Source organism: Marmota monax, unplaced genomic scaffold, assembly GCF_021218885.2.
Source record: "Marmota monax isolate L192 unplaced genomic scaffold, Marmota_monax_Labrador192_F-V1.1 WCK01_AAM20220418_F8-fsc00057, whole genome shotgun sequence".
Taxonomy (NCBI): domain Eukaryota; kingdom Metazoa; phylum Chordata; class Mammalia; order Rodentia; family Sciuridae; genus Marmota; species Marmota monax.
Window position 1 is genome coordinate 4,253,763 of NW_026693933.1, and position 12,604 is coordinate 4,266,366.

Here is a 12,604-nt window from a genome sequence, read left to right on the forward strand (position 1 = left end):
AAACTTTTAACTAGCAGTTGTTTCTAGAGTCCTTTTCCCCCGTTTAAAAAAAAAAAAGTCAAAATCTATGTGAGTACCTTTCAAAAATCTTTACATAAATATTTACTCAGTCATCAATACTTTAAAATTTTATAGAAATAGAATTTATTGAGCATAGTCCATTAGCTCATTTAATCCATATAAGGCTCATTCTAACAAATTTACGAATTAAAGAAATTAAATTAAAGAAAACAGAATATATAATGTTCCAAGTTATATCTGTTCTATTTCATGATGCACTATTATTTATTTAATTTACTGAATTTTTTTTTCAAACAAAATAAAATATACCAATTTTAGAAGCCTCTAGATAAACCCATCTTGATTCATTATAGAGGACATAATGACATTTAAAATGAACAAAATCATCAAGAAATGCAAATATATTCAAATTATTTTAAATATTAAGCATTAATTTCTATTTTAATACAGAAACATGATGAGAGTAGGAAAATGGAAAAACAATATTCTATATCTCTACTCAACATCACTATTTTCCACTGCTTGACTTTCTTCCAATGACTATTTGAAAATCCAAAAATCTCAACTCTAAGGAACTTCTTTGTATTAGTAAGAACAACAATAGTACAGTTTCCCATTAATAAAGAATATACACTAAAGATTTCTAATAATATTTGTCTAATAAAATTAGAAAATATTTTGAAGACTGTGAAGTACTAAATTATGATGTATAATATGCAAGAAACATCATGTGACTGTGACTAAAAGCTCATTTAATTATGTAATAGCTACATTTCCTTCTATAGCATTTACTACATTGCTTTTTATTGAAACTCTTAATAGCAATTATTCTTAAATTATGCTCATAAAGTTTCTTCCACTATTTATTTATTTATTTATTTATTTATTTATTTAGGTGTAGATGAACACAACACAATGCCTTTATTTTTATGTGGTGCTGAGGATCAAACCCAGGTCCTGCCTGTGCTAGGCGAGCGCTCTACCGCTGAGCCACAATCCCAGCCCCGTTTCTTCCACTTTTTAAAAAATATTCCATCCATCACATGACACCAATTCTAGTAAAAACACATGGGCTATTCCAAAACGTATTACTGATGCGTTCATTTAATTATTATTTATAACCTGTCATTTCTTACATTTAAAAATATAGATGTATTTCTTATATGACCAAAAAAATAGTGATATAATTAACCTGACCAAAAAAATAAAATAAAATTTACGGTAATACCCTGAAGCTTATGTATCTTGCCAAATTATTTCAAGAAAGAATTAAAAGGCTAACTGGAAGTCAAACAAGCTATGAAGTTTTAACTGAAGCACAAAAGCAAAACCAAACCAGAAACTATACTTTTCTCTGACCATAAATTTTGCACGCCCCCTCTCTAACATCACCATACTACTCCTTGCCACTATCCTTCCTCTAGGTCTCCCAACTCCACTTATCTCCCCCTCCATCCCATTTTCTATAGAGCAGCCAAATTTATATTGTAAAAAGTATATGCACAAAATGAGATCTTTAAAAACTTTTTAATACATTCTCAGGGCTAAGCATGAATACATTCTCTCAAATCATGAACACCTGCATCCTGCTTATTTCTTCTTCTTCATCTAGTTCACCCTAGTCCTTTCTGTCTATAGACCCAAATTTTGGTTTTTTTTGTTTGTTTTTTCTCCACTTCCCAAACTCAAATGAGCCCCTTCTTACCTATTATTTTCTCTACCAAATTTGTTCAACCTTACCCATCTCCACATATTTTTTCTCTCTTATATCCAACCAACATTCACTTGAAAAATCCAACTATACTTCCATGATCATCTGAAATGTCACTTACCCATGGCAGCCTTCATTGACACCCACCCTCTCCACTATTCCCTCAAAATAGTCCTGGTTCTCTGGTTATATATTTAAATAACACCATACTTTCCACTTTACATAGAACTAACAACCTGCAGTTAACACTTTCACCATTAAATTTTAAAATATCAAAGAGAGGAGATCTTGTTTTATTCAACTATGACTGTTTTATTCATAGTTATACCCCCAAGTGCTAAGTAACATGAACACTAGAAGCACTTGATGCATACTGATTTACTATTCTGCTTACAAGGCCAAAGCACTATTAATAGGTGCTTAGAGAGGACAACATGAGGTATGCAGGCATTCGTACTCCTAAAGTTCTAAAATAGCACATGAACTGAGAAGCTCTTTTTGCCCCCAAATTACTTAATCTTAAATGTCTAAAAGGCAAGGAACGTCACAAATATGTGAACTGAAATTGGGATTACACAAATTGCCTCACTTGTTCCAGCTATTCTAAGGTTTACAACTTACCACTAGTAATATACCAACAAAATCAAATATTTCCAGAAATTGCATCATACTACAACAGATGTCCTTGATTTGAATAAAAGACCCACCAAGTCATTAGCTATGAAATTCTGCAAGACACATCACTTCTCAGGATTTTTTCCTCTAAGGACACCTATGGCTTTCTATGTATGATCATATTAAATAACACAATAAGCACACACACAAGCACACAGAGTGATAGAAAACTGGTAATTGTTTAGTAGGTGAATTTAAATATTTGATCAAAGAGTCTTGAATACATTTCATTCTAACCTATATAAATCTTTCAATGAGGACTAAGAAGGTTTCTTTGATTAAGGTTCTGCTGATCAGTGCTAACACATCACACATCTTGAATGAACCTCAAACTACCACACAGTGCGGGGGTGGTGGGGGCGCCTGACAAATCTGAAGGCAGGTCTTTTAAGATTTTCTCTCAATGTTTCATAATTGTCTTTTGCACACTTAATCAACTATAATCTTCAATTAGCTCTGAGTAGTTCCAAACCAAGTAAATTTAGTTTGAATAGAAACTACCCTGCTGTACTCATCTTTCTTCAAGCTAAGTTAGGAGTTAAACTATATGATTAAAATTAAAAAGCATAAGTGGGATGTACAAGCTCAGAAACAAATACAACTTTTAATGTGCTTCACTATCTTTCTCCTCTAAATCACCAATGAATATAGTCATAACATGGACTAACTGTTAAAACTTTCTTGGAAATGGAGCACAGGCATGACACAAAACAGCTTTGATAAGCTTAAAACCTAAAAAGTGGAAACAGAAGTGGACAGAAATAATAGCAAGAAGTCATTCAACCTAACCTTAATGGTAGGGTTATCAGTCAGTATATCATACAAAGAGACAGGAGAATACTGGCTAAGAATCTATTAAGCGAGCTTCCACCTCAGTAGTACAGAATTAGTACTACTATAAAAAAACTGCTTAAAATTTTGCTGAAGAGAACCACACACAGAAACAAGTAGAGATTAAGCTATGTGTCTTAATTTAAAGATGCTTAATTAAAGAAGCTACATTTAAATCTTGATGAATGAGTAGTATTTATATGGGAGAACAACAGATACAGAAATGAACAAAAGAAGGGAATGAGCATGGTATACATATGCAAGTGTCATCTTGTAGACTTGCCTGACCAGAGAAGAGGGTGACCCTTTGGCAGTAAAGGCAATCTTCACATTCATGGCAGAATACTTTCCTGGAAAAGGTGCCTTATGTCAAAATGAAAAAAATCAAAGCTGTTTTTCTCATAGAAACAAAATTAAAAACCATCAAGAAATAAAGAAATACATGTACACATGGAGGGAGGCGGGTTAAAGGTATATCAATAATATCAAAATAATAAATCACATAAGATTAATATATATTCATCTCCTATATAAGATCATTATCTTCTATGCAAAAAAAAAAAGAAACAAAAAGTTCAAATGATTAATATAATGCAATTCCTAGTTTTTCTGGGGAGATTTTAACAAATATCTTTGGGGAGTTCTAGAAAAAGTTTTATTCCATTAGAGAACTTTTTGATCAACAGACAATTTTGTTGAGAGAGAAAAGTAGGTTGCTCATCTGTGAAAGAAATTAATTCTTTCTTCTTGAAGCCACTGAAATCTTGAGCCACTGAATCAGATTCTAATTCTCCTTCATAATTCACTGTTTGAAAGAATACACATATTAAAATACATAAATACTTGTTTGTATCCTTCAAAACTCCTTAAAAAGACTACTTTTGTACAGTGTTAAGAGCTCAACCTGAAACTGAATTTGGGCAAAAATATTTAATGGCACAGAATTATAAGTTTGATCCTAAATCTACTAAGTCAATTTTCCTCTTCTGCCTTAATTCATTCATAAATACATGCTACTATATATCTATCAAGAACATATGTCAGGACTGGGGCTGGGGCTCAGTGGTACAGCACTCAATTAGCATGCGTGAGGGACTGGGTTTGATCCTCAGTACCACATTAAAAAAAATGATAATAATAATAATAAAATAAAGATATTGTGCCCACCTATAACTAAAGAATTAAAAAATGTTTTAAAAAAGAACACATGTCCTCCCTTTTATCATCTACTTTAGAATTTAGTTATCAATACTGATTAAAATAGTTTGATTTTTTATCACAAACTTCCATAAATTTATATTAAATTTACCTTTACTTCCTAACTTCTCTTCCAAGTAAAATTTACTTATTTTTCCCTCAAAAATACATGAAAACTTCTTCTCTAATAAGAGGTATATTAGCAACCACACAAGGAGACAAGTCTCATAACTTCGTGGCTACAAATCTATCTACCCCTTTTGCATGACTATCCCACCTCCCAGTGCTGAAGTGGAAGAAATAAAACAAAAACTCTTTTATTCATTTCTAATAAATCCATACTAATAATTAAAACCAACAAGAAAGTTTAAGATAGTAGACTTAATAACAGCACAGATTTATTTTTATATTTCTTTTTTTATTGGTTGTTCAAAACATTACAAAGCTCTTGACATATCATATTTCATACATTAGATTCAAGTTGGTTATGAACTCCCATTTTTACCCCAAATACAGATTGCAGAATCACATCGGTTACACATCCACATTTTTACATAATGCCATATTAGTAACTGTTGTATTCTGCTACCTTTCCTATCCTCTACTATCCCCCCTCCCCCCCCATCTTCTCTCTCTACCCCATCTACTGTAATTCATTTCTCTCCTAGTTTTTTTTTCCCATTCCGCTCACAACCTCTTGTATGTAATTTTGTATAACAATGAGGGTCTCCTTCCATTTCCATGAAATTTCCCTTTTCTCTCCCCTTCCCTCCCACCTCATGTCTCTGTTTAATGTTAATCTTTTCCTCCTGCTCTTCCTCCCTGCTCTGTTCTTAGTTGCTCTCATTATATCAAAGAAGACATTTGGCATTTGTTTTTTAGGGACTGGCTAGCTTCATTTCGCATAATCTGCTCTAATGCCATCCATTTCCCTGCAAATTCCATGATTTTGTCATTTTTTAGTGCTTCGTAATACTCCATTGTGTATAAATGCCACATTTTTTTTATCCATTCATCTATTGAAGGGCATCTGGGTTGGTTCCACAGTCTAGCTATTGTGAATTGTGCTGCTATGAACATCGATGTGGCAGTATCCCTGCAGCACAGATTTATTGTATTTTCACTATTCTATTAAAAAATAACAGTAGGTTGGTTAATAATTTTTTTAAGTTTATAATAGAGAAGATTTTTAATCATTAAGAAAAGATCTGACTAGAAAATGTCTTTTTATGTTTGAAGTCAGGAAAATTTCTGACCAAATACAAATATATTAAAAGGCTCAAATAAACTTTATTATCCTATTCTTAAGACTTTGGTTATGGTTTGGATAAGAGATGTCCCCAAAAAGCTTATGAGTGAGACAATGTAGGAATGTTCAGAGGTGAAGTGACCAGATTATGAGAGCTATAATTTAACCAGTAGATTTAATCCATGTGATGAATTAACAACTTAAAAAGACTACTATACTGGGTGGTAACTACAGAACAGGAAGGGTATGACTGGAGGAAGTAATTCACTAGGGGCATACTTTTGGGATTTATATTTTGTCACTGGCACCTCACACTCTCTCTGCTTCTTGCTGCCATGAGTTGAGCAGCTTTCCTCTGGGCTATACTTTGTACCTAGAGCAATAGAGTTAGCTGACCATGTACTGAACCTCTGAAGCCATGAACACAAAATAAACCGTTCTTTTTGTCTGGAATTTTGGACACAGTGACAAAAAACTAACATACTCCTTCTCTAAAACAACTGATCAGAGATTGATCCCCGCCAAATTAACCAGAATTAACAATCCCACACAACTTTAGAAAATGATACACTTAGAAAATAACACACTAAATGGTATTCAAAATGTGGACTATAGTGAAGTGTGTGTTTCAGGAGATATGACAGAAAACAAGTAAATCAAGATTAAGACAAACCTGACCAGAGAATCTTAGTATTTTAAAATGAACAGAAATTTCAAATAGTTAGCACAAGTTCCTATAATTACAGAGCCACACTGAAACACTACATGTTCTAGGTTACATAGTAGCACCAAGGTTTTGTTAAATCAGGGTTCCTGACTTTCAAATCAGTGTTCTGTCTATTCCACCTAAACAAAGAAACAAAACTTCTTATTTATAAAAGTCATAAATAAATGGATGGAAACAGAAAAAGACTTAGGCATGTAGATTTAAGCAACCATATTAAAGGAAATGATATTTACTGAACTATCATACTGCTTAAGTCCAGTTCTACATTCTGTTTTCTAACACTTCAAGGAAGTCAAAGATTCAGGTGTTTTGATGACTTGGACATCATGAACAAATTATAGAGGCACACACATGAAGCACAGTCACCTTTTCAAGGATTAAGCACAAAGAACAAAAGCTGGAAGTCTTAACCAAGCCTCTGGAATAGAGAAAAAAGTAATCTTGAACTAAGGATGCATTCTTCTATGGTATAATATTAAAATACTAAAAAATTAAACTCATGATATTAGTCATTTTAATAAACAAGAATTTTAGTAAGATTTCCCTAACAAATGAAACATTCAGATCCAACCAACATGTATATAAAATTCTGCCAAAAATTAATATGGATGTCACAAATAGGAATTCCAGAAGGATTTTTGAATATTCACTATTCTGTCATATACAAAGCAAGATATTAAGCATTAGTTTCAAGATCACTTCCCCCAAAACAGACAGTGGCTGCCTACACAAAACAGACAGTGACTGCCAACACAAAACGTCTTAAGAATAGTTGAAAGAACAATTCTTATGTTCACAAGAACACAAAGAAAAGAAAGAGGCAATAAATTTTTTTTAAGGCATCTTAAACTATCTGTATTGCTGATGTTTTTATCTATCTCTGGCTAAAAAGTAATAAATTTTATAAAATGTAATTCCTTATCACATTTCCTGAATTAGCTAAACTCAGCCATAAACCCACAATCCAAACGTCACTATTAATATTTTAGTGTACTTCCTTTTAATTTCTTAAATATAGATACTCACAAATTTTATAAAATTTTATAGTATACAGCATACACTACTTTATGATTTTCAATCCAATATATTTCCTATAAATTTAACAATACATTTCTTAAGTGTTTTTACATATCTATTTAGTTATTTACTTATTTATTTTTGTGGTGCTAAGGATCAAACATTGGGCCTTGTTCATGCCAAGCAAGCACTGTACCACCAAGCGACATTCCCAATTCTTAAATGTTTTAATGGCCCAAAACTGTCTATTCCTAGAATTGATAAACTTTTTCTTAACAGGACAAATAACAATTTTAGGCAACTTTGCAGGCCAAATCATCTGTCCACACCTAGTCTACTACAATTTTACAGCACAAAAGCAGCTACTGACAAAATGCAAATGACTGTCCAATGAGCCTGTAGTTAAAAAAAAAAAAAAAATGACAGTAATATACTCAATAATAAAGTGACAAGTTAACCTAAGTTAAAAATGGACAAAGGAGTTGAGAAGAAACTTCTCTAAAGATATACAAATGGCCAATAAGTATATAAAAGGATCTTCAATATCACTAGCTATCAGAGAAATACAGATCAAAACCATAATGAAATACTACTTCACCCCACAAAGATGGCTCTAATAATTTTAAAAAAAAAGAGAGACAGACAGACAGACAGACAATACCACATGTTGACAAGAATATGGAGAAACTAAAACCTTACACATTGATAAGTGAAAATGTTAATAACATGCTGCAACTCTGAAACAGCTTGCATTTCTTAAAAAAATTAAACACTATAATACATAAGTTACACCTCTAGGTATATACCTAAAAGAAATAAAAACATAAGTCCACACAAGAATTTGTACACCAATGCTCACAGCAGCATTATTCACAGTATTCCAGAAACAATCCATGCATCCATCAACTGATAAACAAATGAACAAAGTATGGTCTACCTGTACAATGGAGGATTATTCAAGGATAAAAAAAAAAAAAAGAATAAGTAATAATGTTGTAACATGGATGAACCTCAAAAACATGATGCTAAAATGCTGAAATGAACCACTCACAAAAGACCACATTAATCATTTTATTCATATAAAATGCCCAAAATAGACAAATTCAGAGATGAAAACCAAAGTAGTTTCCCAGAGCCAGAACCTGAGGGGATACAGAAGTGAATGATATTGGATATATAAGGTTTCTTTGTGAGGTCATTAAAATATTCTTCAATTGATTTGTGAGGTTAAAAATCACAAATATTGCACAACTCTGGGAATATATTAAAAGACTGATTTCAGTGGGTAAAGTTTATGGTTTGTGAATTATATGAATACATAATTATCATCCCCTCATCTATTCTATAGATATAAAAATCAAGTTATTTCCCCTTCTTTTAAATAATTAGATGGCTTCTAATTGTTTCTGTTCTACTGTAACCAATATGACAATAACTATCTTTTGGAGTAATGTCCATTTTAAGATAAGTTTTTTAAAGGACAGAGAACATGAAATGGCAAAGAAGTATAAAACTTAATTGTAAAAAACACTATTTAAGTAGTGTTTGCCTTTTAGACAATTCTAGGAATATACCACTTATTTTCATTATTTCTATAGCATAAGGTAGTAAGAGAAAGAGTAAATCTTAAATAACACAAATGTGTTCCTTACACCCATGGAAAAACCCTTCACAAAAAAATAGTAGAATCAGAATCTATCTTCTTTTTGCTAAACTTGGGGTTAAAGGGAGCAGCAATGCAGAGATTTTGTAATTGTATTTCACTCTGAAGAGTAAAAACAAGATTCCTTATTCACTTGAATCTCCTTATGGTTTCTATTACATCATCTTTTTTTTTTTAAATCACCTTAAAACTGTGCTTGTATTATTTTTTTTTTCATAACATGTCCTTCATTTCTATCTTAATGTATCTATGCTTTAAGGCTATATATATTTAGCCTCAACCCAAATGAGGTCTCCTTCATCAGTTTCTCTAGTTCACTCTATCTCTATATGACAAATAGTTTTCATTACAACATACATAAGTATTTTATTTCCTCTTCATTTCATGTGCTTTAATTTTGTCTTCTCTGCCAGTCCCTTTCCACATTAAAAAAGCTAAGATAAGGTCATATGATCTGTCTATATAACCTAGATATTTAGTAAATAATAACAATAATAGCAATATTACTATTCATTGAGCAGTCATTATGGATCAATTGACTGAGGCATAAATTGTTCAAAACGTCATTTATCAGTTTATGATGTGATCCCACATCATCTCATTTGTCCCTCAACAACTCTGAATTTGCTACAAGTACTAATGTTATTGTCTTACAGTGATTTTGAGAAATTTTCATCTAGGTACACTAACTTAATGGTACAGATGGAATTTTAATACAAATATTCTGACACATAGCCCAGAGCTTCCTGTCCTATCATAATATCTCATTTGAAGGGGAAATAAAAATATATATATTATCAAGGATTCACCTCAACCAAAGAGTTTCAGTCTGTGATTCCAGATTTCACAGAAAAGAGAAATCCAAAGATACTCAGGGAAAGTTTCCTTCCCCAAACAATTATTGAAATAACAGGTACTAATGCTGATATAAGGTGTTATCACTACGAAGAAGTATTCTTTCACAAATGATGTCATTGAATCCTAACAACAGCTCTATAAGGAGATATGGGTTATTATCATCAAAGTTAAAGAATATATGTGTTTCTCCCATTTCAGGTCACAGAGCTTAATAAGTAACAGAGCTAAAGTTCAAATCCAAGACTTCAGATTAACAGTATAACCTTTATTCCCCATTTCTACTCAAAATTTATTACTTAGTTTTATGCTGACATTGTTTATTTCTCAAAATTGATGAATAAATATAAACAAATTTGGTGATTCTAAATCTCTTCTAGGTTCACTGGATCATTTAAAAAATCAAATCTAGCTTGGTGTGGTAGCATACACCTGTAATCCCAGTGTCTTGTGAGACTGAGATAGGAGGACTGCAAATTTGAGGCCAGCCTCGGCAACTTAGTGAGACCCTATCTCAAAAAACAGAAAGGGCCGGTTTATAGTTCAGGTACAGTGTACTAGTTCAATCACCAGTATTATAAAATAAATAAATAAAAATTTAAAAATTGAACCTATGCAAGTACTCCTTGAGGAGAAAAAAAAATTAGTTTTGTGCACATTTTCAGATTTGTAGACCCCTGATTTAAAGCCCTATACAACACTGTAAGTTGGATCAATTGACTGAGTAAGTCAATTGTAAGTTGAATATAAGGGTGACAACATCCTCCTGTCATGCTCCACAGTGCATACAGTATACAAGCACAGAGCAAGGATTAGAGAAGGATGTGAAAGATTTTGTAAATAAACCTAATTTTCTTAATATTGCCATAGGAAACAGTCATGGAGCCTCTGGTAAATTAGTATTTTTGCAGTAATAGAAAAATCCTACATAGGAAAGTCATTCAGAGAAAAAGAACAAACCAACAATACTTATTAAGTCTTGTTGTATGCTAAGGGATTTCCATGATATTGATTTTTAGGCTCAATAAAGTCTTTAAAGTAGTTATTATCAGCTTTTATAGTTTGCCAAAAACTTAAGACCAATGGCCAAGCAAATACATAAATTCAGATTAATCCTAAATGGAAATAACATGGCTTTCCAGATAATCACCTAAATATTACACATGATAGTATAGAAATGTTAAAATGTTATAGAAAATAAGGTAGGGGGCTTAAGACACAAAGTGAGAAGAAAAAAGTGCCTATGGGATGAAAAACAGGGAAATCATTGAACTGACAGGGGAAAAAAACAGGAAACAGATGAACAATCTGGATCATAATATATATGATAGAAAATGAGAGAAGGAACACTAGCTGTAAAGAACAATCTAATTTCAATTCCAACTCTAATGCACCATGTAACATTAAACTTAACTTTTCTGGATCTCAGCTTCTCTACTTTTGAAATTTTGGTTATTGGATGGCAAAATAACTTAAATTTCTGAATTCCTTCACAATTTTTGCAACACTTTCACATGTGTTATGTTCACTTCATTCCACTGAGCAGTAACTTTGTTTTATTCAACACAGTATCACTAGCACCTGGCTGGTACAAAGTAGGCTCAAAATATTAATGAAAAGAATAGATAAATTGGATTCTGACAATAATCCAGTGAGGAACACAGAACAGGGCATGTATTATTATACTTATTTTATATAAGAAAAACTAAAGTTCAAAGAGTTTAAAATACAGTTAAGTGGTAAAGTCAGAAAACAAACACAAGTCTTCAAATTACTAGTTCAAATCTCTTTCCAGGTCTAAAATTTCTGACATTTTAATATACTCTTAAGGAGTCAAATACAAGAATAAGGAACTCTTATTATTTCTAGTGTTTTGAAAAAAAATTAGGACAGTGTTACTATAGAAAACAATTAATAAAGAAGAGTTCTCTGAAGCAATTTAAAATTCAACATTATGCAAATGAAACGAGATAAAATCTGATTTCTGATCTTCTTTGATTAAACCAATTATGTTTTCCATGTTCCACAGTGAGTCTGCATCTATAATTCTGGTAGTCTACAAACACTTGCTATGAATCATGAGGAAGAAGTACAAAACTCTCTTTATAATTAAGATGATTGTTCAAACCAAAAGTCTTATGCAGGGCTCCCCAATAACCTCAGATTGAGAAATATATTCTATTCCATCCCTCAACCTGCCTACCCCAATCTAAAGCTTAGGGTCAACACAGTTATAGAGGAAAGTTCTGACTGGGCAGCATAAGCTGAAAAATACTTGTGCACACAGATCAGAAAACAGTGAGAGCTATCGGACAAAGTTCTATTCTTAAGCACTGTCAGAATCCAAAAGATTGTATTATAAAAACCTAAGTATAGAGGAAAAGGGGTTGGCTAGAGAATACAATTTTTACCTTTTAAAGAGTATACCTTGAGAATACAGTAGGAAAATCAATCTGTGTATTGGGTAGTAAAATCTTTTAATAATAAAAAAGTCTTCAAACTCATTCAAATATAAAACCCTTTCAAAACAAAATAATTCTGAAGTATTTTCCCTTTCATATAATGCTACCAATTAAAAAGCCTTAAAAAATAAAAATAAAAGTCATTATTAATTTTAATATATACGAAATGGCACTTTGCCACTAAAAAAGCAAGTAG

General features: G+C 31.9%; 1 protein-coding gene across 4 annotated transcripts in view; it reads right to left on the minus strand.

Annotated features, from left to right (window-relative positions):
* The window catches only part of Snx13 (sorting nexin 13), a 152,201-nt gene that overhangs the window by 74,899 nt on the left and 64,698 nt on the right, over positions 1 to 12,604 (minus strand). Inside the window, exon 2 of one of the 4 annotated variants that reach the window (XM_046463513.2) lies at positions 3,522 to 3,588. The exons of the other annotated variants lie outside the window; for them this stretch is intronic. Coding sequence (XP_046319469.1) covers positions 3,522 to 3,588 — 67 coding nt within the window. The remainder of the gene's footprint in view (positions 1 to 3,521; positions 3,589 to 12,604) is intronic. 4 annotated transcript variants of the gene reach the window in all.